Below are 24,174 nucleotides of genomic sequence, written 5' to 3'. Positions count from 1 at the left end.
ATTCCTGAAAGTCCACAGGGCTTTATTTAAGTGGAGTTTTGAACCTCAGGATTTTGGCATGTTAATCTGAAATGCAGGCCAGGAAAAGAAGTTTCATATTATGTATGAATCAGTAATTATTCTATTTCTTATGTTGTTTTGTGAATAATTTCTAAAGCAAAGCTTCAAAATGTATAAAGTAGCTATTTCTTCACAACACTACGAGCTGAGTCAAAACATGGCTGTGTCTGACCTGTGATCAGAACCAGGTCATTGATAAAGGCTTTTTGTTTTCCCCCAGCTCAAAACTAAAAGCTCTTTTTTTCTTCCCTTTCTTCTCAGCCCCCTGCTCCCCAAATTTCCAAACCAACACTCTCCATTATAAAGGAAGGGGAGCACAGGTTCAGACATAAGGTGACTGCATTTAGATCTGCCTATTATAAATTAGCATATGTAATTGAACACACTCTGTGTCAGAGAGGTTTTCCCATTGCTGTTAAACAATTAGTGCAACTGCCATCAGTATCATAACCCAATTGTGCCCAAATTATACAATTTCCATAGACAATCCTTCTGAAAAGATTCTTATATAGACAGTAATTAAACATCAGATTTTTCAAAGAATGTCACCACTCCCTGTGCAGCTAACGAGGCCAGGATTGTAGTTTTTGCAAGGAAAGATAGAAATTACACCTAAAATTATCACTGGCACAGAGTTTCAGGTTTTGAATTCCACCATGTTAAGCAAAATGTCCAGTATAATACAAACATACAGAGAAAAGACAAGGCAGAACTGGATTCTTATCTTTTCTAATGTCCTTTGTAATTTATGTTAAAGTATTAATTTTTCTTTTTTTTTTTCCCCCGAGTTGGAATAATGTAAATGATAAAGGAAAAATCAGATCAAATTATGCATAAGAATGAGGGTGAGAGGTATATACCACAATATATACTCAAAAACTACTTCTTGAGATCATAACCTTTGGTTTTGAGTGGCAGAAATAAAAATAAAAGCAATGCTGTTATTACTGGTATAGCAATTATGACACTCAGTTTGTGCCAGATTATGTTGTGATAGTATAGGGAGATGAGTGAATTAATGTGCATACAGATTTCTCTTTATAAATAGATCATTCCAAATCAGCAAGGAACCAGATAAAGTCACATACTTACTGTTGCAGGCATTCATCTGACAAGACCTTACAAGCAGTGAAGGAGACAGAGCACTGCACATCGATCCATTTAATGTGACATATTGGCCCTTTGCTGTTAGGTTTTGGCAGGCAAGTTTCCTTCTCTGGATTCCAACACCACAGCTTACTGAGCACTGTGAAAGGAAGGATGCAGTCAAGCTAAACCTGGTGCTCCACACCACACACACTAATTTTAAACTAGTTTCTTTGGTGGTTTTCTTTTAATATTTTAAATTTTTTTTTTAGTTCTGAAAGAGTACACACACTTTACTTCATAGGAATCCTTGTGTTGTCTAGTTATTAGACTCTAATATTAGTTATTAAACTCTCTCCACTTTTCCAGGCAGTAAGAATATAAGACAGTTTCTCCAGCAAGCAAGTTATGAATTAAAGCAACATGACAGTATTTATGCCCAGCCATGGGCAAAACAGAGCAATGAGATCTGGTATCTGAGAGAAACAACTTAGCAGATTCTAAACAGTCTCTGGCAAATCTCTCAACCCTCTCTCTTAGGTTGTATTGCATGAAACCGTTATTGCAAATTCTAAATTAAATTTTCTAAATAATTTTGAATGGGGAGTGGTAGCAAGCTTGCATTGAACAGGAAAGGAGGAGGATGTAGTCCAGAATAATGAAAAGATTTGCTTTTTGAAAGCTGTACCATGAAATTATTGGTAGCTAAACCTGTCTGGTAGAAAGCATGCAATGCCCTCCAGTGACTGAAGCACTGCCCATGAAGGGGGCTGTGGTCAGTCTGGCTGCAGGCAGGGATGCACAGGATGTTCAGGACAGCTTCAGCTGCAATTCCAAACAGCTCATTTACCCAGGCAGAAACCTTCAGAGCTTTTGTTGCAATGGAGGGGTTTGGTTCACCATTATTGAGGTTTGCTCACCTTGGACCATTCTCCAAAGACCAGCTGGGGAGGACAATCAACTTTTGCACATGCTTTAGTAGTTGGCAATTTGGGTTCCTGGCAGGTGTCATCAGGGTGTTTCAGGAAACTTCCATCTGTCAGCAGCTGCTTACAGGACACTCTGCGGGTCTGAATCCCCCCTCCACAGGTACGTGAACACTAAGGAGGAGAAGGACCAAATACAGCATTTACACCTGCACGGACATCTGTGCTCTTGAAAAATGACATCTACTTTCAATGAGAAATCCATCAGCATGGAAAATTCAATGTTAAAATATTTAATATATTGGAGAAGAGAACTGGAGTTCAAATGTCAAACATACTACCTGAGTGCATGGAAGTAGTAGAAATCTTAGAGAAAAACATGCATCTTATACATAAATCTATATCACTCACCAGTTAATAAAACAAGAAAAAAAAAAAAAGAAGGTTATTGTGTTTGGAGAGCATAGGGAGAGAGATGATGTGTGGAATAACAGTTATCCAGCCTCCTGAAGTCCTAACAAGGAGTTCCACCTCATCCTGTGACTACCCATCAGCACAGGAGTCTAAAGCAGTGCTTTTGGGTTAGTTTGTTCTAATGATGGAAGTTGAAACACACACAGAAGGTTGGGAGCTGCCTTCCATGCTGGAGAGCCGTTCCCGGCCAGAGGAACCCATTTAGCCTCTTTCTGTGACCCAGCCATACCTGTTGCCATTCCTCAGCGTGCCAAGCAGGGGGACAATCAATCTGGTTGCAGGCCTGTAGAGAATGAGGCTTGGGGTCCTTGCACAGGTGGGCAGCAGCAGCAGCAGCCCCGGGCTGCTGGCAGGACACGGCGCGGCTCTGGATCCCCACCCCGCAGCTCGCCGAGCAGCGGCTCCAGGCGCCGCTCTGCCACCTGTCCCAAAACACAGCCAACAGCTCACCTGCAGCAGCACACCTCGCACTGGGGAAGGAACAGCCTCACCCAAACATCGCCCAGCAAAACGCACAGCTGCAGGCACAGTTATTGATCAGTGGTTAAAACGCCCCTTTGGTTTGGCTGGCGAGCGAAAGTATAAATTGGATTTATAAATGACCAAATGCAGAATATATTAACAATAAAGTAATAAACGGTCATTTTCAGAAAAATTTAACTCCAGTATTTACCTTTGGAGTGTTAATCTTAAAAACAGCCTGTTGGCAACCTGCTGATGTTTACATTGATGAATGTAAATATGTAAATAGACCTTTCTTATATTTAGAAAATTTCCTTTAAATGTGTATATGTTTTCTATAAAACATCCTGCTCCTGTTAACTTCTTCCCTACATTTAGCAAGAGCAAATTTCTGCAAACACATAGAAACAATTTCTAAAGGATCTGGGATGTCTGAGATCAGAAATGGGTAAACAAGTCAGCACACATCAAAATCTCACATACGGCTCTTTCAAGCGATCAAATGACCTAGAGGTTTTCTGGGATTTAGACTGGGTTTGTTCTTTCTCCAGAATCTCCAAATAAACATAAGAACTACATGGGGCTACTAAAGAAGCATTAAATTGAGATGCCTTTAAATCATAATTTCATTTTTCCTTTAATTCATTAAAGATAAAAAGTGAATATCCTCAGCTTTTCTTTTGTGAAATATCCTTGACATTTTCCTTCTATTAGTAGGAGAGTTAAGGTTCTTTTTCCAACTCTGGCAGATATTCAACATGGAAGAGATTTATTTCAGAAAATGTCCCCTATTTCATCAGTAAGATATGAAGAGTGGAAAAAGAGTGAACAAGACCAAAAAAACACCCCAATCCCAAAGCCTTGTTGAAAACGGAAGTAGTGAAATTCCATCCCAAAAGCATGACCACAGTCCTGCAATCTGAACCCTTTCTGAGAAAGCCAATGTTTATTTAAGTCCCATTAACCCTTCCTTTGCCACCACATAATTCCATTATTACGGGGTACCTCGGCGGGCAGAGCTCCGTGTTGCAGGTCCGAGTCATCGGGGGCGGCCTCTTGGAATTGTCACACAGGGTTTCACTGACACCTTGTTTTGTGTCTACGTGCAGACACATGGCAATGGCTTCCTGTGTCCCTGCATTTGAAAGGGAAACAGCCACGAAACACTGAAGATGGAGGAGATTTCTGTAAAGCATGCTCTTGAATAATAATCGGTAATAAAAGCACTGGATTAGATAGCAGGCTTAAAAGGAACATCTCAAGCAAAAAGGAATGCAGAGACAGTTTATATATTTAATACTCAGAAGATATTTGGAAATTACATCTTAACTTTACTTCTGTGATATTTAAAAGTCTTGATTTGATATTCTACCACTTTAAAACCCAATTAAAAAAACCAGGCTTTTCTGTCAAGCTACTAGCAGAGGCTGCATCTACTGGTTCAGTAATGATCCTAAACCAGCTACTACCTCCACTGCCAAAACTGAGGTGAAAGTGATTCCTTCTCACTTACCTTGCCTTTAATAAAAAGCTAAAGATCTGCAAAAATTGTTATAAAAATGCAGAAAACTTGCAAATCTATAGTCAGGAGAAATGTTCTATGTTTAGTCAGCCATTCTCAGTGGCCAAGAGATGCAATGGTTTTGCTGAAGGCAGCAAATCTGACCCAGCCTAGAGCTTTCCTGACTAGTTACCATTCTTGGCACCTTCTGATCTGCAGCTCTTGCTACCTGGATCTTATTACTAAAGCATGGAAGATTACTAATGCTCAAATTTCTATGAGCAAAATGAAACGTAATGCAAGTTTCCTTTAGAACAAGACAGCTTAGTGAATACACATGCAGTGAACTACTTCTATTTTAAACTTGTTCAATTATCCAATTTTATATATCATATTTTTTAGTATGAAAGTCTTGCTCAATTTCAAAGCTCACTCACATGCACATAAAATACAAGATGGTTGTGATGTGCCTGGGGGATTCTGTGTATCTGGGTTGTTCTATACAAGCAATGCTAATAAGCCAAATCCTATAGAACAAAAGAGCTGAAATCATAAAATACCTTTATTGTTTCCAGGTAAAAATGGCTCTTGAAGAGCCAGCCAGTTCATAGAATTTAAATTCCTTTCCTTCTTATCCTTCACTTATCTTCAGTGATTTTGTAAGGACACTGCTGACCACCAGCCATTCTGATTCCAGAGGGCTGGAACACCTGACCAGAAAGTTCTACTCCCAGGACAATATTTCTCTCCTGTACACAAGCACTGTCATTTTTTTCATAAACCAAAGATGTTCCCTCCATCTATAACAATTTTGATTCAGTCCAGTGTATTAGCCAGCCCAGGCCACAGTCCCACCTGAGCCAGCCCAACTACTTCAGACACCTCAGCAGGGGTAAACCAGTAGCAATTTTCAGAATAACACAAATTCCAGTTTCTTTCAGGCTCTCTGGTACACCTCGAGATCCCCTCTGGGACTCATTTTCAGTTCAGAAAGACCTTGTAATATAAATGTTTTGACTACATCTACCAAATGAGGAATTTTTATAGAACAAAAGACCTGACCTTAAATATGATTGACAACCTATTCAGTTCTCTTGTATCAAAGTATTGATAATTCTGTTAACGAAGAACACAGGCATTGTGGGAAAACTACTTTACTAGTCAGGCTCAGAATAAATATTTAAATATTTAACAACACATACCATGACTGTAATACAGGCATGAAAATGCCCAAAGATGACAAAACAACAAGCATATTTTTTATTATAGAAGTAGGGGAATCAAAAGCTTTCTTTCCAGTCAATCCTCAATTGTTTGTTTAATGGGAGCAGCTTCCCTCCCCTTACATAGGAAATGCATATTTGAGTGTCTACAGGAGAGAAGGAAGCATTTAGAGCTGGGTTCTGTTAGAAACAGGTTTGTCTTACCAGACAAGTAAACAAGTCCATGCCAAGTATCCATATAATCTATCTTTTAGGTCATAATCTACTCTGTACTACCAAGCTTTAGCTTTGCTGACCTCCCTGTGTTGCTGTAAGAAAATTGTGCTCCAAGGTGATGCTTCTGCTCTGGAACAGGTTGCAACATATAGAATTGTCTTAATATCTCACTCAAAGGAGGGGAATGAAATGAAATTCCCCTCAGACCATCTAAATTGGCAATAATGTCGAGGGAACTTTTTATCTTGGTGTTATATAAGCTAAATTGGCCAGCCAAATGAACAAAAGGCATGTCATACCAGGTGATGGGGTCTGTCTACAAATTGCCACCTGGAGTTCATTAAGGCATTCCCGCCTTGCAGCAGGACCTGCAGAGCTTTAATCACATTAAGAGAAGAAAATGTTGATATGTGGTGTGTTTTTCATTTGACTGAAGTACAGAGCACAAACTGCATTAGCAATTCTTCCCCACAGGGGCCTCAATGAAAGAAAACTTGCACCCTGTTTTGATGCTGTAAGTACAAAATGGATACTAAAGAGTTGTTAAAAACCTACCACAAAGTCCCTTCCTGTTCCTTCCTTCTCAGTTCAAGAACACTGTTCAATAAATAAGTGCACTTAATTGATGTTAAATTTGCTTGAACTTAACTGTCAAAATGTCTTCACAATTAATCAGATTTCTCACCCCAAACTATTAATTTCCATTAGCTGGGAACTTCAATTGCTGATAAACTATTCTATGTCGATTGGAAAATGGAAAAATCTATTATTCAAACAAGCAAAGTTTTATATGTATAACTTTCTTGGCTTATAATATAAACATAGTAGATAATTTAACTAAAACATTATGTATGCAGCAGGGAGCATTAAGTGTTTTTACAGTAATCTGATGCACTATTGTAGTAATTACCCTACTATTCAGTGAAATAGAATATTTTCTATTTTAACCCAGCATTCAAACCACATACATTTACATTCTTCTACAATCTTTTCTGTGCGATGAAATATACAGTGCTTGAAGCTGTTTTAAAAGATCAAAATGCTTGAATTAAGCCCAGAACTTCTCTTCCTGCATTTTTGAAGTACAAAGAAACTGGGGGTGAAAAGCTGCTTTGCAAAAGTCAAAAAGGTGGATCTATTCTCTATACCTGGAAGAGGAAGAACATTTATTTACACCAGATAGTCTCAGTTTGGTGGCTTCTTAAAAATATTTACTATAAGCTGAAAATAACTCAGAAGAAATGCCAAATTCTACATATCCTTGAGCCTCTCTGTGCATCTATTTTATAGTTCTGCAAGAGAGTAAACAACATCTGCAGCTAATGAAACAAATGATATGAGTGACCAGGTATCAAGGTGTCTCCAACACAAGCTGAGAGCAAATTCTCTCAGCTTTATATGAGAGTCTCTGAACGGTCATTGCTTTTCTTAGAGCTCTTAAATTTGGCTAGAATCCATTAATATTCTAGAGATCTCAGGTTTCTCATAAATAAAATGGTAAACTTTTAGCCCTTTTGGTCCAGGCAAAAGCCTGAAAACACAACTTGACTGCGCTCTGAAGTTACCAAAGCCACAGAGGCTATAGAGGAAATAACAAGATATGCATATGTTATTTATTGCTTAATCTCATTATTTTTAGGCTAATGTAATGACTTTAGGTGGCCCAAATAACCATTTTTGAAGCATATGGAGTATAAATAACAACAACAACAATAATAATAACAACAACAACATTTAACCAGGCAAATCTGCCTCTTGCAACTAAAGGCATATTTAAACTAAAAAACGTTCAGAGATTTTTAAAATTAAAAACATCCCTTTAAAATATCATTGAGTAGTAAATGATTGACAACACTAAAGAAATGCTACAGATTACAACAAAAACATTTCTCTTCAGGTATGTTCTTTATTCTCATCATGATTATTAATTCCCTACTGATGATATTATGTAAACTAAACTTACATCTGGGACTCTCACATCACGGCCAAAGTTCTTCGGATTTAAAAGAACACAAAAACAAAAACAAAGAAACCCAAAAAAACATTCAGGGAAAATGAAGGCAAATTTTGAGATCCCCAGGCACACAGCTGGCTTATTTTCAGTTTGGGATTTCTTCAGGCACTGAATAAAAAACCAGATCTTTAGATTTCAGACTGGTTACAGAGCTTCCTACGGGTATTAAAGGTGATGTCTGCCCATGACTAACAGGCCTCGACAACTTTTATTTACACTCATGGAAAGACTGATGAAGGAAGCATTAATTATGCTAAGAGGCATAAAACAACTCAGCTGCTCTCAAAACCTCAACTTGTTTGGCTCCTCACATGCTGTGTGAGAAGCCACAGAGGTTTGGTGCAGAAAGCACACAAGTGACCCGAGACTGGGGTGGCTGCTGCTCTAGAACTGGAAAGATGATGTTTGATAACACCTTGCAAATCACTCTCTGTAAGTCTAATATCCAAAAAACCCAATCTTTCCATCTGCATTTTTTTCATCTGGTTTGCAGAGGGACCAGAGGAGACTGAATTACAAGACTAGTCTGCGTGAGGATTAAAAAAAAGGTGCAAGTGACAAGCTCTGAAAGAGAGATTCGGACTTTGCTCAAATATTGGCTATAAAAACTTCCAGCCTGCTTAGACCCTGCAGAATTTTTCCTCATTCAGAAAGAGTTAAGCACTAAGAAACGGGGGCAGGGAGTTCTGAGGATACAGAAATCCACAGGAATTTGTTTTAATAGCCACTGCTAGATGCATACATATTAGAGAAAAATACCTAATATAATTTACATTACACTGGGTTATTCCAAACTCAGACAACATCTATTTCTTATAATGAAAGAGTTCATCTAATTGAAATGAGATTTGAACATAAAACTTAGCAGAAATGGATCAGCTCCTTTGAACTACACAATGGAAAAATAGTAGACAGTGAGATCATTAGCTAGTACATTGCAGTGAGCTGGAAACAGAAGAGATGTCTGGTTCCCTTAAACTATTTATCGGCAGGTAATTTTTGGTCTGTTTGAAAGCCTTTGCCAAGGCAGCCAGAAGACCAGAGCTGATAGAAAGGAAAAATCACCTAACTAGCACAGCAACATGGGGGCTTCTGAAGCTGCTCATTGATAAAACACCCTGACAACTTCCCACATTTCCCAGGAGCATCACATAAGGAAAATGTCTAGACACAGTACCAGTGATACCACAAACGTCTTAAAAACACAAACAGATATTGTCTTTCAAACTTCTTCAAGTGAGTCATTTCTACTGCATAGCAAACAAATTTTTAGATTACTATGAGCACCTACAGGACAATTCTGGGTCAGGGAATCTCACAAATTCATGAATGGGTCAGAAGTCAACAACAGAGCTCATGCTTGGCTCCCTCAGGAACAAAATTTAAGCTGAACACAAGATTCTGCTCATCAGTCATTTTGAAGTTCCTTCCAATGCTGTGTTCAGTGCAGGCTCCTTAAATTACCATTAGTCTGCACAAGCGCAAGCTTTCATTGGGATGCTTTTGCAAGGACAAACTCACACTTGAAGATGCAGAATGCCATTGCAACATGTGCAATAGCAGACAAAGACTAGAGATTATTTCATCCTAAATATCTGATGATATCCTCAAAATTCAAAAACCTTGGAGTTTTAGAACACCTCTGGCAAAGACATTGGATAAAAAGCAGTAAAGTGGATTTAAGATGGCAAGAAAATGGCTGCATGTTACAAAAACCAGCTGAGATACCGGAACTACGAATTTAGAATAAATGAATTATTTGCTTCTGCTTTACAGTACAATTTCCCTATTTCTGAAAGGATTTCTCTTATTAAAATATGAAACAGAGTCACTCATCCACAACAGCTGTCACTACCATCTCGTGCTGCTACAAACACGCTTGGACTACAGTCTCTCCTCCCTGGCCAGTCACAATGCCCACTGCAGGTAGTGCAGGGAATGGGATGCTCCAGCTTTTGTGATCACACGTGCTGTTATTCCTATGGATCAACACCCTCAGTAAGCAGCAGTGTTAAATGATAAAGGAGGCACTAGCAGTCACTTACCATCCTGCTGATCCCATTCTGGGGCATCCAACCCAGCTCCTGTCTTCCAGCTTTGAGCTGGTGCTCCAGCACCAAGGAGGCTGCTGTCTGTGAGCTCTATCTCGCTCCCCACTTCCAATTGTTTCTGTTTCCGTTTCCCCTTTTTCAACATTTTTTATTTCTTCTATGGGTACAACTGTCTTCACTTCCCACTGATGTCAGCAGTCCTGTCATATATAGGTGTGTTCACAATTCCACTGCCTCCACTTAACACTTCATAACTCACTGTGTTCAGTCCCAAAGTACAGTAAGTAGTAGCAACACCAGCAGCCTTGTCTGGTAACATGTACTTACGACGACAGGGAGATTCGATTACATCCAAGCAGGAATGTGCCTAACTACTTGCAGACAGATGTATGGCACAGAACCCCAGGCAGTGATACAGTGCACCCAGACCAAACCAGCTCCTGTTTGATCTCCATGCCGGCCAGGCTGGAAGCAAATCTCCCTAATAATTACAGCTCTGTATTGTTACTGTTCTGCAGAAAATGGCAGCTTTTTGGAAGAAAAGGAATAAACATGGGAATTTTTACTCCAAAACCACACACTTTTGGTTCCTAGGAAAAGGTAAATCATCTAAACATTTCCACTACTGATGTATCAAACCATTTGGTACCACTGAGGGCCTGGCAGCTGACACGCCTGCAGCAGCAAGACTAAAGCAAGTTGCTGTATCAACTTCCTGCACCTTACTTTACCCAATAAGTGTTTGCTGAAGGAAAGAAAGCAGTTTGAAATACTCCACTGATAACCAAAAATATGTTAAAGCTTGTAGCTGAAGGTTTTCCTACAGATCAACATAGTTACTTTAAGGTAACAGTAACAGGAGATGCAACAACACCAAACAACGCCAAATTCTTACAACTCAGGATAAATTAAGAAAAAATAAAAGGTACCTCCAAGGCATGTGGCTGAACACGGAGTGAACCCAATATATTCCCAGTCATAAATCACAGTGCCATCTTCAGCATGAGGAAATTCAGGCGTGTCGGGGACGGGATCACTGTCACAGGATGCCTGGTGACAGACTCGCTCTGTGGGTGGCCTCTCACCCTCACATTCCTCCTCGGGCAGCTCAACCTCGGTCTGAGTAAACGCGAGAAGGATCCGGCACTTCACGTCCCGCACCTGGATGCCGCTGCCACACGTGGCACTGCATGGAGACCAGGGCTCAGGAATAAACCTGCAGATCATCACAGCACTGTCATTGATTCCATGCAGTTGTGTCTGTTTGTGCACAGCTAAAACACAGCCAACACACGTAAACGGGTGTTTATACAGAGAGCAGAAAATACATCATACTGACGCTTAAATAGAACGCACAATCAAGTATATTAAGTCTCTCACTTGACTCTCACGGCCCAGACCATTTAGCAAAATTCACACAAGAAGATGTAGGAAAAGAGGAGAAAGAATCATGAGGAACAGGGAAAGCTGTATCCTTTGCTGAGGAAAAAGGAAAACAACTAAATCTTTTCTCAGTCTCCTTCAGCGGGGAAAAAGGAGAAACTCCAGGAAGAGGCATCTGCACAATATAAAATAGCTCCCCAGATACACAGACTTGGGTATATGCCAAAAGTATATTTGCAATCTGCTTATATCTGAGATGTCCTCACCTTCTGTCATACTAATAATCAGCAACCAGAGAGAGGAGAAGCACTTTTCAAATAGAGCCACATCCAGTGCACACCACTGCAGGCTCTTCAGATCCAGTCTTGCAAGGAGTCTCTCATCTTCAATAAAGAGGTCTAACCAGTCTACAGTCCATCATTTTTATTAGAAAGCATTTGTGCCCCTGATGAACTACAATAAAATCTTGTTTTAAAGGTCATGAATTTGTTATAATATTCTCTGACTTTGATGGTCACATTAATATCTGACAATAATTTTAAAAATGGCAACTAGGGGTTGGATTTCATTATTAAAGTTATCCTGGGTGGCTCTGGAGTGTACTTTATAAGAAGTCAAATACAGAATTTCCTGGAAGTTTTTTTCCCCATGAAAAGGCTGCAGTTGGCCTTTATTATGTGTCCAAATGTAGCTGATGATCAAAACACCAGTGGGAGATATAGGAGGATAATTTGACCAATGTTAAAAACGTATTTGGAAAGAAAGATCCAAATTAGGATTCAAAGATTTGGCTCTTATCTTGGATAAAGAATTATCTTTCCCTTACTGCAGGAAAGCTGCCCTTACAAACATAAAACAGTTGTGTAAGACAAAAATCAGTATTTACACTCTGCATACACAGTAAGCACAAAAAAATGTCAACAGTGTGGTTTGATGCTGTGCACAGTTTATCATCTTGCCAATAACTTCTTGCCAGTATACACAGAAGAAGAATCAAATAGAAGAAAGGAGAACAGATGGCTGGATAACCTGTAAGGATAGTCTAAGTCAGTCCTTGGGATAATCACCCTGGGTCTGACTGGGAGAGACCCCAAAAGTGACTTTTTCCATCTCCAACTATTCCCATTTCCAACAAAGGTTAAAAGATTCACTGGTTATTCTTTAAGGAGATGTTAATGAAATAGCTTTACAGCTCTGCTACAAAGATAAATCTATCTAAGTCCATAAAAATTTCTTTGAGCTGTCTCAAAATTTTTCTTAGAGCTCAGTGGTCCTCACCAGATTTCAGGAAAAAGCATGTTATCCCCAGCTCCTCTTGACACCCTGAACTCCCAGTGCTCATCCCTTCACAGGTCTGAGCACCTTCCTAGCTGGCCAGATTGATGTTTACTGGAAGGATGCTATCACAACAGTGCATGGCTGTGTCCTGCAGTGATCAAACCTGAGCAAATGCCAGGTTAGGAGCAGCCCACTGGGTCCGATGGCACAACTGGTGGGGTCAGTGGCCAGATGCCTCTGATGTAAATTCTAATGACTGTTCTGTGGGAAAAGCTGCAAAGGAAGACTTTCTCCTACCCCAACAGAGAGAATCAGATTAATCCTGGAACATCAGATCTCACAGTCTTTTCAAAGGCAGCCATGCAAGCTACCAAGGGTGGCAAATCACCTCATCCAATGAAATGCTTAAGCATGAGCCTGACTTAAGCATATTAGCTGTGCCTTGAAGACAACAGGATGACAGTGTGTTCAGAGGGAAACTTGTGCTTAAGTGCTTTATTGGATCAAGGCCAATGTGCACAGCCTTAACAGAATGATTACTTTATTCTCCTTCTGAGTAAAAAAAAAAAAATTAGGTCCATTTATACTTAGGTACCTAATTGGAAAAATAAAATTGATGGACTTTTATAGTTGAAAATAGTTGGTCTACTAACCATACCTAAGTTTATAGTCTGAAAGTAATAACTTCTTTTGGTAAAAGCATGACAGCAGCATACCAGAAATTAGTGTTAAGTTTTGTGTACTGTTAGTTGAGTGCATTTAGACATTCCAAAAATAATGTATTTCAAAAACATTCTTTTGAAATCCTGTATAAATTAAAGGAAATTTTTGAACCACAGCAACAATTTCACTCAGAAACAAACTGATTTATAAAGAAGCTCAGAAAATTCTAAGCATTTTTTCCTTGACTTATAGCAAGTCTGTATTAGAATTGAGCTTTTCATGTTGAATATTAGTGTCTGGTATTTTTTCAGTGAAGTGCAAGATAAAAAATGAACACACAAAATACTTTTTATTGTACCTTGGCATTTGCTAAACTAGTCATGTGACTATTTACCTATTGAAATCCTAAACTATAAAACTTCTCCAAGGATTATCATGTTTAAGTCACACTAAATACTTTCAACAGATGCCAATGGAGACTGCTAACAGGAAAGCAGAGCAAAGAACTGATGGAACATAGAGAGATGATTTTTATCTAAGTTTTGACTTCAGGCAGATGGGGCTTTTTTTATTTTTCCTTTATCTTGGACATGCAAAAGCAAAGCCTGTGACAGGTCATTAAAGCGAAATACACCAGCCTCAGATGTGAGGTATTTTGGCATTCACAGCATTGGACACAATGCTTTGGATACAATATTTCCCTGAAGTAAATTCAGTCTGCCTTCAATGGGCATACTCTCAGAGTCATCTCAGGCCAGGATTAAGGAGCATCAAAGTACTTGTACTACAAGGCTTTGTAGATCATCAGCAATTTATTATGGACAGGATCGTGAGATCTTTCTGAGATCTTTAGGTTCATAGACGAGACTCCTCTTTTTATTAAAAAAAAAAAAAAGAAAATAGAAAAATGCAAATTTGAGCACCTACAACTTCTTATAATCAGCTTTTTTACCCAGTCATTCTTCCCAGTGCTACACTGAACTAAATTTCTGCTATACCCATCTGAGCAGGTATAAATGATGAAGACACTACAGATGCAGTGGAGGGCACATCCATGCTGCAGTGTCATCAGTCTAGCACTAATGGAAATGTGCATCCACCTGGCACGTGCTGTAAAAGCAAGGGTAGGATGACCTGAGAAATGAAGCAGTGACCTAAACTAATGATGATTAAACTGGGACAGAGCAGTCCAACTCAACCAAATCAAATCTGAACTGAAAACTGAACTCAGTGCAGTCCTCTGCAGCTTGCTAAAGACTTGGAAAACATGGTGTCTCTTACTTTTTTATTTACCTCATGACCATAGTTCTTGCTTTCAGTTAAGACAGGAAATGCCCAAATAATGAGGAAAAATGGCAGCTCCAGCATTATTTCCAGTCCTAATGCACCAAGTCCTGGATAAAAGCCTAAAAAGGATCTCCAATGTGGGCTCTTACTGAGCAGAGCTTCCATGATGCTGGCACCCTACCCCTCCCTGCAGCACCACCCTTGCCTGCTCTGAACAGAAGCACACTGCTGGTTTTTTCAGCCTCAAGGGTAATGTGTTGGACAAAATCACCAGCCCATTTTCAGAGTAGGAGCTGTGAGAAATGGGTAATTCTCCATCACCAAAGGCACAGTGGGGACATGTCTGTGAAAATGACTCCAATGCAATAAGTGGAACCTTTACGAGAAACACTGCATTTCATATCACTTTTTAGCTCATATTGCTGAAAAAATATATCAGTTTTTGAAAGCATTTTAGTTTTTCCCTAAGCAGTGACGGAGAAAGGCAGCAGAGGTGTCTATTTCTTTAACTTACAAGTAATAAAAAGGATGCAAAAACTTGCTGGAGCTTCTCTGCGAATCCCACTGTAACTAAGAAGGCTCGAGGGAAGAACATTTAAAATAATGATTGGTATCAACTGTCATCACATTCCACAACTGAAAACTAAAAAGGTCAGACCTACATTTTTCTTGGCCTCACTTTAAGGACAGTCATTTTTTATTTTGCTAATAATAAAAAAAAAGAAGCTTTTGAACATTCCCCCTCTATGTAAATTCAGGACACCAGCCGTGGTAGACCACAGAGGCAGAAGTATTTATCTTCCACAAGCTACTTTTGGCATATCCATCACTTGTGGGTTCTAAAACACAGCTGCATTTATTCTCTTATTCATTATCAACTAAAACATCACACAAAAGCATAGAGAGAAAGTTGTCATAAAAGGATGGACTAGAAGTTGAGACTTCATATTGTGGTTTAAATTTGGATGACAAGAGAACAACTGAAATTAAAAGTGATTGCATTTTACCAAGGAAATCATAAGTCTTCTGCTAGGCAGAGGTGGGCTGTGAGTTATCACTGTGCCATGTCTAAATTACAGACAACAAAGTTAAACAGATCTGAACCAGAGGAAAATCTTGTTATAATTTATTCTGGGAGAAGGAACAATTTATTGTCACTGTTTCTCTTTAAATCTTAATCCCTGCCCCAAAAATCTGACTCTGGCTGGAAGGGACCAGAGCAGTATGGGCATGAGGTTTGAAGCACTGATGGAGAAATTCTCTGGTTGCAAACCATTATTGCCCACATGACCCACAAAGGATCTGCAAAAAGGAATTAAGTCAGGCATCAGCTATTTCTCATCTCTCCTTACCTGCCAGCTTCCTTAGAAGACTAAAGAGCATGCAGTTGGCAGCAGAAGACAGTAAAATGAAACTCATGGGGAATCTGGCTACAGTGTTAGAGCTGGGTCCCAGAGAGGGGAGGCACAGCCCCTCAGAGCACCTCAGCACAGAGGGAGGGGGTGGTGAGAGGAGTCATCAGAGGTGGCCAGAGAAACCTTTCAGACTTAGGTGAAGATGCTTCTGGAAATTGTGAAGGAAAGTCTAAGCACAGGATGAGGCTCACGAATGAAATATGGAAAACATCTAAGCCTCCAGAGTAAGTGGAGAAGAAAAAGGCCACAGTGGAATATTGAGGTCACAGCTAGGAAAGACGAATAACTGCTGTCATTATCAGGACAAGGCACAAGGCAGCCCATGACAAAGTTTCTGGCTCAGCTGTGTTACATTTGACATCTCCTCTGAACCAGCAGTGCTGTGTCTCTGCCATTCCCTGACTGGTCTGTCAGACTGCTGCTGAAGGATCCTAAAAACCCAGAAACTGCATTAGCTCACGGTTGCCACAGCAGGACTTTGTAATGCTAGAGATAATTTTCTTTATAGCTTCACTGTGAATCCTCTCTAGAAGTGACCTCGTATACCTTCATTGTGCTATCCTGACACTTAAAAGGCACATTTGATTGCATCATCCCCCTTTGACAATCACACTTTATTTTTATATCTTTGCTACTACCCAGTCTGAATTCAGGGCCACTGATTTGGAGAGTGAAATAACCACTCACAGTAGGTTGACACTTGACTTGAGAGGCTAGAGCAGTGAAAAGTTTAAACTACAGTCACCATAACTATATAAACACCTGTTTGGCAAGGGGTTTCTTCTGTGAGTCATTGCAGGTGTAAAGATTTTATTACTCATGGTCACACCTGTTGCTGCATGTGTGCCAAAAAGCAGGAATAGCTTGATGGAAGAAGAAAAATAAGCATAAGGTACACTCTGCTATCAGAGCAATATAAACCCAAAGCAACTTCATTAAGCTCATCTAAATTATTTCAAACTGACATTACTACAAAAAAGTGCAGAATTCAATACAGCACAATAAAATACTGTTTAAAATCTCACAATATACAAAGCTAATACTTTTTTAGAAATCTAAACACTTTAATGCCTATATACTGAATATATTACACATATAAATAAATGTATGTGTGTGTGTGTGTGTATGAAATGTACACAGGGGATATAAGGAATTGTGTGGATGCCCTAACATACAAGGGTCAGGAACAAGTGTAGCTGGATTTAAGTTATTCTTTCATCTCCAGGACTTGCAAGGCTTAACCTCATCGGTTTTTAAGAGGACTCACAAAATCCAGATGTTATTTCACACATATACACATGTAAAATAGCACAACTCGCCCCCATAGATGCAGCTAAGCACAGGGATCAGCAGGTTTTTCTCACTTTATGCATTGGTCTCACCCCCCAAGGAAATCCTGGCAACCCTACAAAGTACCTCTTGAGTTTTAATACCACCACTGCATTCTTGAGGTAACAGCTATGACCGGGATAAAACTCAAGTTATTTAATTTATTTCTGCTGAAGCATCTCCACATGCATTAATTAGGGCTTAATTAGACTAAATCAAGATCCTTTGAATTCCTGAAAGATATAGGGGCACTGTAACAGTGGCTGTGTATCATCCAGAACAGGAGCTCCAGAAGCAAAGTTACTGAGATGTAAAATTAGGAACAGCTCACCACAGGACTCATCTCCCATGGAGGGCCAACTGTCAAAGCAAACTGCATAGCAACAATCATTCCAGAGATCTGCAAAACACACTGGAAATGGTTTTTCACTGTAAAAGGCCATGTACTTACGTTGGCTCTTCTGAGACTGTGACAGTCTCTTCCATTTCATGGGCCTGTTTAAACCATGGCAATTTTGCTTCCACAGGACTTTTTTCTGGTAGAGGACAAAAACTCAAAACATTCAGTAATTTCTCCAAAATCAAAGCAATATGTAGATGTCAGAATTAATCACCTCAGAATTTCACAGTTGACATTGCTTATTGATCTAATGCTTTTGTAGATATACAGGGTAATAAAACAAAATTTACTAGAAAACTTCATCATGCTGTTTGAGCTCCATTCTTTGTTTTAAATATGCAGAAATGGAGAAGGAAAAGGAAAAATAGTTTGAGTATAACTTAATGAGCTGCTGAGTCACACTGAGAATGTTGACACCAGGACAACACATTAAATTTAAAGCAAACAAGAATGTCCCAGGTGATATATATGGAGTTTCATTCCCATTTCAAGTATTATTGAACAACTCCTCCTCCCTGTGTTAAACTCATTAATTCTGGTTTTCCCAGTTTGACCAGACTATATAGATTTAGTTGGCACGTTCACTTCATGACAGTCTGGCCACATTATCAGCAAAAAATATCAGCAGGGCACTTTTCCTAGCACCAATAATTAAAGTGCTTGTTTCTGCCAAAACCGAAAAAAAAAAAATCCTAGTAAATTCCAGCTTCTGGCATTTCTGTAAAAGGTTACCAGGGGCTTTTAATTCTCTGGACAAAAATGTAAAACAATAACAGCCCCAGACGAAATTCCAGTTACCTTTTGGCTTGTAGCAGGGCACTGGCACGATGCACTCCTCCTTTATGTGCAGTTTGAGCTGTGGGTTGCAGCCCCCGACGTGCTGCCCGCGGTGGTCGATGCACAGCACCACGCGGTAGCGCAGCCCCCGGCCGCAGGTCACCGTGCACTGGGGAGACAGCAGAGCAGCTCAGCCTGCTGCAACCCCTGCAAACTCTGCTCGGGAGGGTGGTGCAGGCAGCACTGAGGGGTTGGCTAAAGTTTTCCCACAGAGGTGTAAGAATTTGTCGCTGCCTCGCTAGGTGAATAGGGAAAAGGTTGATGGTGGGGGGAAAAAGGTCAAAGTTTTGGGAACGCAAGTGATTTCTTGGGGTTCTGTGAAGCTTATCTGGTTGGCAGCGGGCTGAAATAGAAGTGGCTGTGCACTGAGAATGCACTCTCTCATAGTGGGGATTTTCAGTCGAGGCTGGGTGAGGGGAGCTGCATTTTCTACACTCTGGTGTCACTGATGTCATCTGGATGAACGCAGGAATTACAGGAGTGCTGGCCTACCTGACTGTATCAGATAACCACAGCCAGGACAGGCTGGCTTAGGCTATTGTTGCTGTAATGAAAGGTAAGAATGCTGGAAAATCACCCTTGCAGACTTGCCAGCCCCTGAGACAGACATGCCTTTAACTATTACAGCCAGTGAAATACTACATTTATCAAGAACTGAGACATAAATGACCTGACTGCAAAGGGGCCTGACCTGCCTCTAACTTCTCCTGCATGCAAAACAGGAATTCAACAGGCACAAGGAATTCTACATTTGCATTTTGCTCCACACAGACACATCAACATTTTGATTATCAGGCAGAACTGCTTAGAGCAAACTTTTCCCAGTACTATTGATTATCTTTCAGGGCTATAGTTTTCTAATAGTCCTGTGCTAATAAATACATGGTAACACAAGAGCAGAGGCTTTCTTTAGAAAACAAGACTGAAGGTCCAAATTACTTCTCTACTTACTTGAGACCACTCCATTGCCACCCATTTAGGACAATCAAACAGATTGCAGGTCTGAATGACTTTGGGCTTTGGGGCATACATGCATTTCCATTCCTCCACTTGCAGTATCTCTCCATGGATGGTCTCCTCTACACACACAAAACTTCTCCTCTGAATACCACCTCCACAGGAAACTGAACATGCAGTCCACGGGTTATGTTCCCACCTGGAAAAAAACAAAAACCTCATAAGGCTCTTTCCTATTTCACTAAGGTCTATTAAAAATGCAAAATATTGAGTCCAACCTTAGTGTCAGTTAAAGCTTACTGGTAGTTTGGTTGCTGGATTCTTACCACATACAAATACATTGACCCGCAGACCTACCTTGCATTATTCAAGGCTTAAGTTCATGTGCAAAATCAGAAGTAGAACTGCAAATGTAAGTATATTTCAAAACATAACTGAAACTCTTATTCTCATACATAAGTTAGAAACTGTGAATATACTGACTTTGATTACTGGAATGCATTTACTTTCAAATAGTCTAAATCATCTAAATTGAATACTTTAGACAATTAATTAGCATGAACACATAGATACTTATTACCATTGTCAGAGACCAAGAAGCCCCTGTATTTAAGATTCTATGAAGTCTGAAAGACAAAGACAAATCTGGATGCCCTGAATGAGGGTGTTATTACTTACAGGCTCATTGCTGCTCACATCATTCAGACTACACTTAAAAATCTGTTCCTGAAGGAATTTTTATGGAATTTCTAATACTTTGGGTCAAGCCAGCCATTTCATACCAAACTGCCTTCATCCATAAGGACTGTGATGAAATTAAATTGTTAATTGTGGCAGGTACCATTTGGCTGGTCATGACTGCAGTTCTGCAAGTTTCCCACCCTCATTAAAATGCCATTGAACAACCTTGTATTCACACTTTCCAGCTTGCTTCAAGCAAAAGGCAGCTGCTCTTCCATCTCAGTTGCTTTGGCTAACTCAGCTGATTGCTCCTGCAGCAGGGCAATGCCCAAATTAAGGAAAATTTAGGATTAGAAAAGCCTGTGAATCAGCAGAGCTCTGGGGTAGTAGCCTCCAACAGAGAGATGACAATCAATCTGCTGGGAAGCAATATCTCCAAAATGGACATCTATTCACAATCTTAGACCTAACTACAATAAAGATGGAAAATGTTGCACCATCTGAAGTGAGAATGACATGGAGGTTTTTAGGCTACAAACTCGGTTTCATTTGCCTCTTAGCATGAATGCACATTTAAACAATTACCTCTCAAAAAAACCTAACTTCAATAATGTCCTGCTCCTGTCACATTTAGACATAAAAAGCTTCTATCAAAATATTTGTCTGTAGGTTCCAATGACCCACACACAATACCTTCTCACCCTTTACCTCCTCTCTCTTGCTTTCTTTACATGTTCCTCCTCAATTAAAGCCAAGCCCTTGGAAATGATTGAGTCCTGCAGAACATCTTAAAGTTCATCAATGTTTTGTTAGTTAAACCTTATCTCTGTTACTGCAGAGGCTCAGAAAGGATCATGAAAATTATTATATTTGTTCTGAACAATGGACTCAGCAAGGACTACAATATCCCACCAAAATCAATTAATCAAAAGTAATCAACTTGGCTGTCATAAAGGAAGCCATAATATTAGACTCAATGAAGCAAAAGGCAATAAACCAAAAGTAAATTTAAGCAATCTAATTTTTATGATGCAGTAGGTAAATCAAGGACACTTCCTATTTTAGGCAATTAATTAAGCTGCCTACAAAAACATATTAGTCATGTTTAAGCTCAACAGAAGAATGTGTATGAAACACAGAGCAAGCCATGGGACATCAACCATGGAGTATACACTCAAAAGCATTCTGAATAAAGCTGTGTGCTGAGATACTGATGTTATATCACAATAACAAAATGCATTTGAAGAGCAAGAGTTATACTCTTCTTTGACTTAAAGGAATGGCCAGTGTTAACTAATTTTCTTTCAAAAGTCAGGAACTAAAGAGCAATTAACTATTTAATGAATTAGCAGCTCATGGATTTACATATGTAAGGCTCACTGTGCTGTATGTAATATAAGGCTTGCAAGTGTTTATAGCGTGAAGTTTTATAGTTGTTTTTCTTTATCTCATCAGTTTCAAACACACTCCAGATCCCATACTCCCACAAGAATTTTCAAGATGGAGTGAGGTCCATGGCTACTGGGGAAAAGGGGGGTCTTGGGCAAGCAGTCAAGGAGACACTTTCCAGAACCCACAGCTGTCAAGGGATCCTCAACAGTCCAACAAGTCTGAAATAAATGGAGGCATTCCAAAAGCTTTAAAAGAAAATTTTCATCCTGGGAAATTTTTCTATTTATTTCAAAAGAATTCTCCATCTGTAAAAATATTTCAGTGGGGCATTTACAACTCTAGCCACAGGAGAACTCTTTCAAGATCCTGTGGTGTGCACCACGACTTTCCCACAACTTCCTCGTGTGAATGGGAAAGCAGTGGTACACTCCTCAGGACTGCCAGGCAGCCTCCACATGGCCCTGGTGTTATGGAGGAGGTGTGATGGAGGGCTGCTGGTGGAGGTGAGCAGTCTGCACAGCTTTGCTCCAGTCTGTACCCAGGACTTTGGGTTTTCGCCCACTTTGCAAGAACAATCCTGGGTCAGCATGCAAGAAACAGGTAAAAAAAGAGAAGAAAGCAGAGCCAGCACAGGGTAATGCATTCCAGCTCCTTGCCAGGCAACAGCACAGACCAATCCTGCTGCACTGAAGCAAGACTTGCATCCACACTGGACCAGAGTCATCTCCTCACGCAGGTAAACAAACTTTTAGCTGCTGTTTTCTTTCAGCAACTCCTGCAAGAAAAGGTGTTTCTTTGTCTTTGTGGTGTTTCCTTACGAGCCCTCCCAGTACAATACAGCCCATTTCCTCTCTCCTTCCTGCTGGCACCAGCTCTGAGCCCTGCTTGGCTGCCTGCTATTTCACAGTCCTTCCTCTGAAGCATCACCCAGGAAGACCGTGATGCTTTCTGACAGAGCACACTGAGGTGCTGAAATGAGGTGGGACTGTGTCTGTAGTTCTTAGTGTTTGAAATAAGAGATCCTGCCCACAGCTTTATCACAGACATAATCTATCTCGCCACAGTGTCATGCAAACGTGCTGAGCACAGTAAAGCACAGAAAGGGGGATTAAATTTCTCTTCCAAGTGGTCTCCAAGCCCTAAGTGGTTCAGAAGATGAAATACTCCTGTAAATACATTAAGCTGAGTTCCAGGAGAGATCTGAAGTACAAAGGCATTGGCAGAAGAAATGGAAAGGGAAAGATACAGGATATAATTAGAGGACTCTACAGGATAAAGCTATAGAGGAAAAAAGTCTCCATCTATGCATGAAAACCAAAGTACATCACAGGACAGCAGATCCACAAGGACAAATTGCTACAGAAATAAACTATGACATTTATATCAGCTGTAATCAGTAGCTCCACTAAGCTGTGCAAGTCTATGATTTCATTCTTATTACTTCATATCTTTACTTCTTTAGAAAAATACACATTATTCATTACATGACCTAATAAAGCAGAGGTTCAACTCACATAAATATGCAACTAACTCACCGACAATTATTCTTTACATTAAAAGCAAATGTGACTCAATACTGTTTAATCCTAACATTCTTTATAAAACATCTAAGGGCTCCTGAGAAGTTTTAAATCTTTGTAATTGATTCAGGTGTTAAAAAAGAATAAAAAAGAATAAAAAAGTAACAAACTGTTCTCTGATGCCCTCATTTAAGGAACCAGATATTTCAACAATTTGGTATCTTGAAAGTGATGTGTCATCTTTGATGTCAGTAAATAGACTGTAGATCTAAAGAGAAGGACCAGACCTCTCAATAGAAAAACAATTTCCAGAATCCTGTACATAGCAAGGTCTGTTCTATAAAATCTCATACACTGTCAAAAGAAAAACCTTTCAAGACAAGAATTCATACATGCAGTGTAAAGATGATGATCTTCTCAGCACTACAGCCAGAGAAGGCTGTTTATTTTAAAGACTTCACGTTGGTATTTTCAAGAAGAGCATATTAACCTCTGACTGTTAAGCTAATCATCCAGAGCACACTAAAATAAATCACAAGATTCAGAGATGTTTACAGGACCCTAGTAAACTTACCCTCCTGTACAGAAAAAAAAAAAAAAATCAAAATATGTTCCATTATCTAAGTATTAAAGTAGTATATTTGCAGTGAAATTGTGCTAAAGCTGACACATATGCTGTCCTGGTTATACATACCGAGGAAGTGGCTGGAAGTGATCATAGGGCATGATTTCTTTAAATCCATCACTGTCAAAAAAAATAAATATTGCATCATTATTTCTCATACGCAAGACTGTACATCAAGTACATACTTTTAAGTGATCAAGCTTGAAGTAAGCAATTCCCAATGTGAAATGCAGGAATCTTAATTCATTACACATGAGCTTTATGGTGAACCTTATGACTTGTATAATCTTACCTTTTCTGCATGGATAAAGAACTATTCACCATACAGTTTCCCTATTTCATACCACCATAAAATATTAAATGAGCAAGCCTCCAGCAGAGAAATTTATTGTCA

At 39.6% G+C, this 24,174-nt stretch overlaps 1 protein-coding gene across 8 annotated transcripts in view; it reads right to left on the bottom strand.

Moving 5' to 3' along the window:
• ADAMTSL3 (ADAMTS like 3) overlaps positions 1–24,174 on the bottom strand; it is a 173,181-nt gene that overhangs the window by 29,791 nt on the left and 119,216 nt on the right. For 7 of the 8 annotated variants that reach the window (XM_064389066.1, XM_064389073.1, XM_064389068.1 and 4 more), the window contains 9 exons: positions 23,850–23,900; positions 19,557–19,761; positions 18,567–18,714; positions 17,820–17,904; positions 10,943–11,229; positions 4,014–4,143; positions 2,776–2,968; positions 2,067–2,246; positions 1,153–1,306 (listed from right to left, as the gene is read on the bottom strand). In XM_064389066.1, the coding sequence (XP_064245136.1) occupies positions 1,153–1,306; positions 2,067–2,246; positions 2,776–2,968; positions 4,014–4,143; positions 10,943–11,229; positions 17,820–17,904; positions 18,567–18,714; positions 19,557–19,761; positions 23,850–23,900 (1,433 nt within the window). Of the gene's footprint in view, positions 1–1,152; positions 1,307–2,066; positions 2,247–2,775; positions 2,969–4,013; positions 4,144–10,942; positions 11,230–17,815; positions 17,905–18,566; positions 18,715–19,556; positions 19,762–23,849; positions 23,901–24,174 lie in introns of those variants that run through there. The other variant, XM_064389074.1, reaches the window with a different exon arrangement.

The sequence above is a fragment of the Passer domesticus genome, chromosome 14 (genome assembly GCF_036417665.1).
Source record: "Passer domesticus isolate bPasDom1 chromosome 14, bPasDom1.hap1, whole genome shotgun sequence".
NCBI classification, from domain to species: domain Eukaryota; kingdom Metazoa; phylum Chordata; class Aves; order Passeriformes; family Passeridae; genus Passer; species Passer domesticus.
Note: the sequence above shows the minus strand (reverse complement) of the source record. Positions and strands in the feature narration are given on the sequence as shown.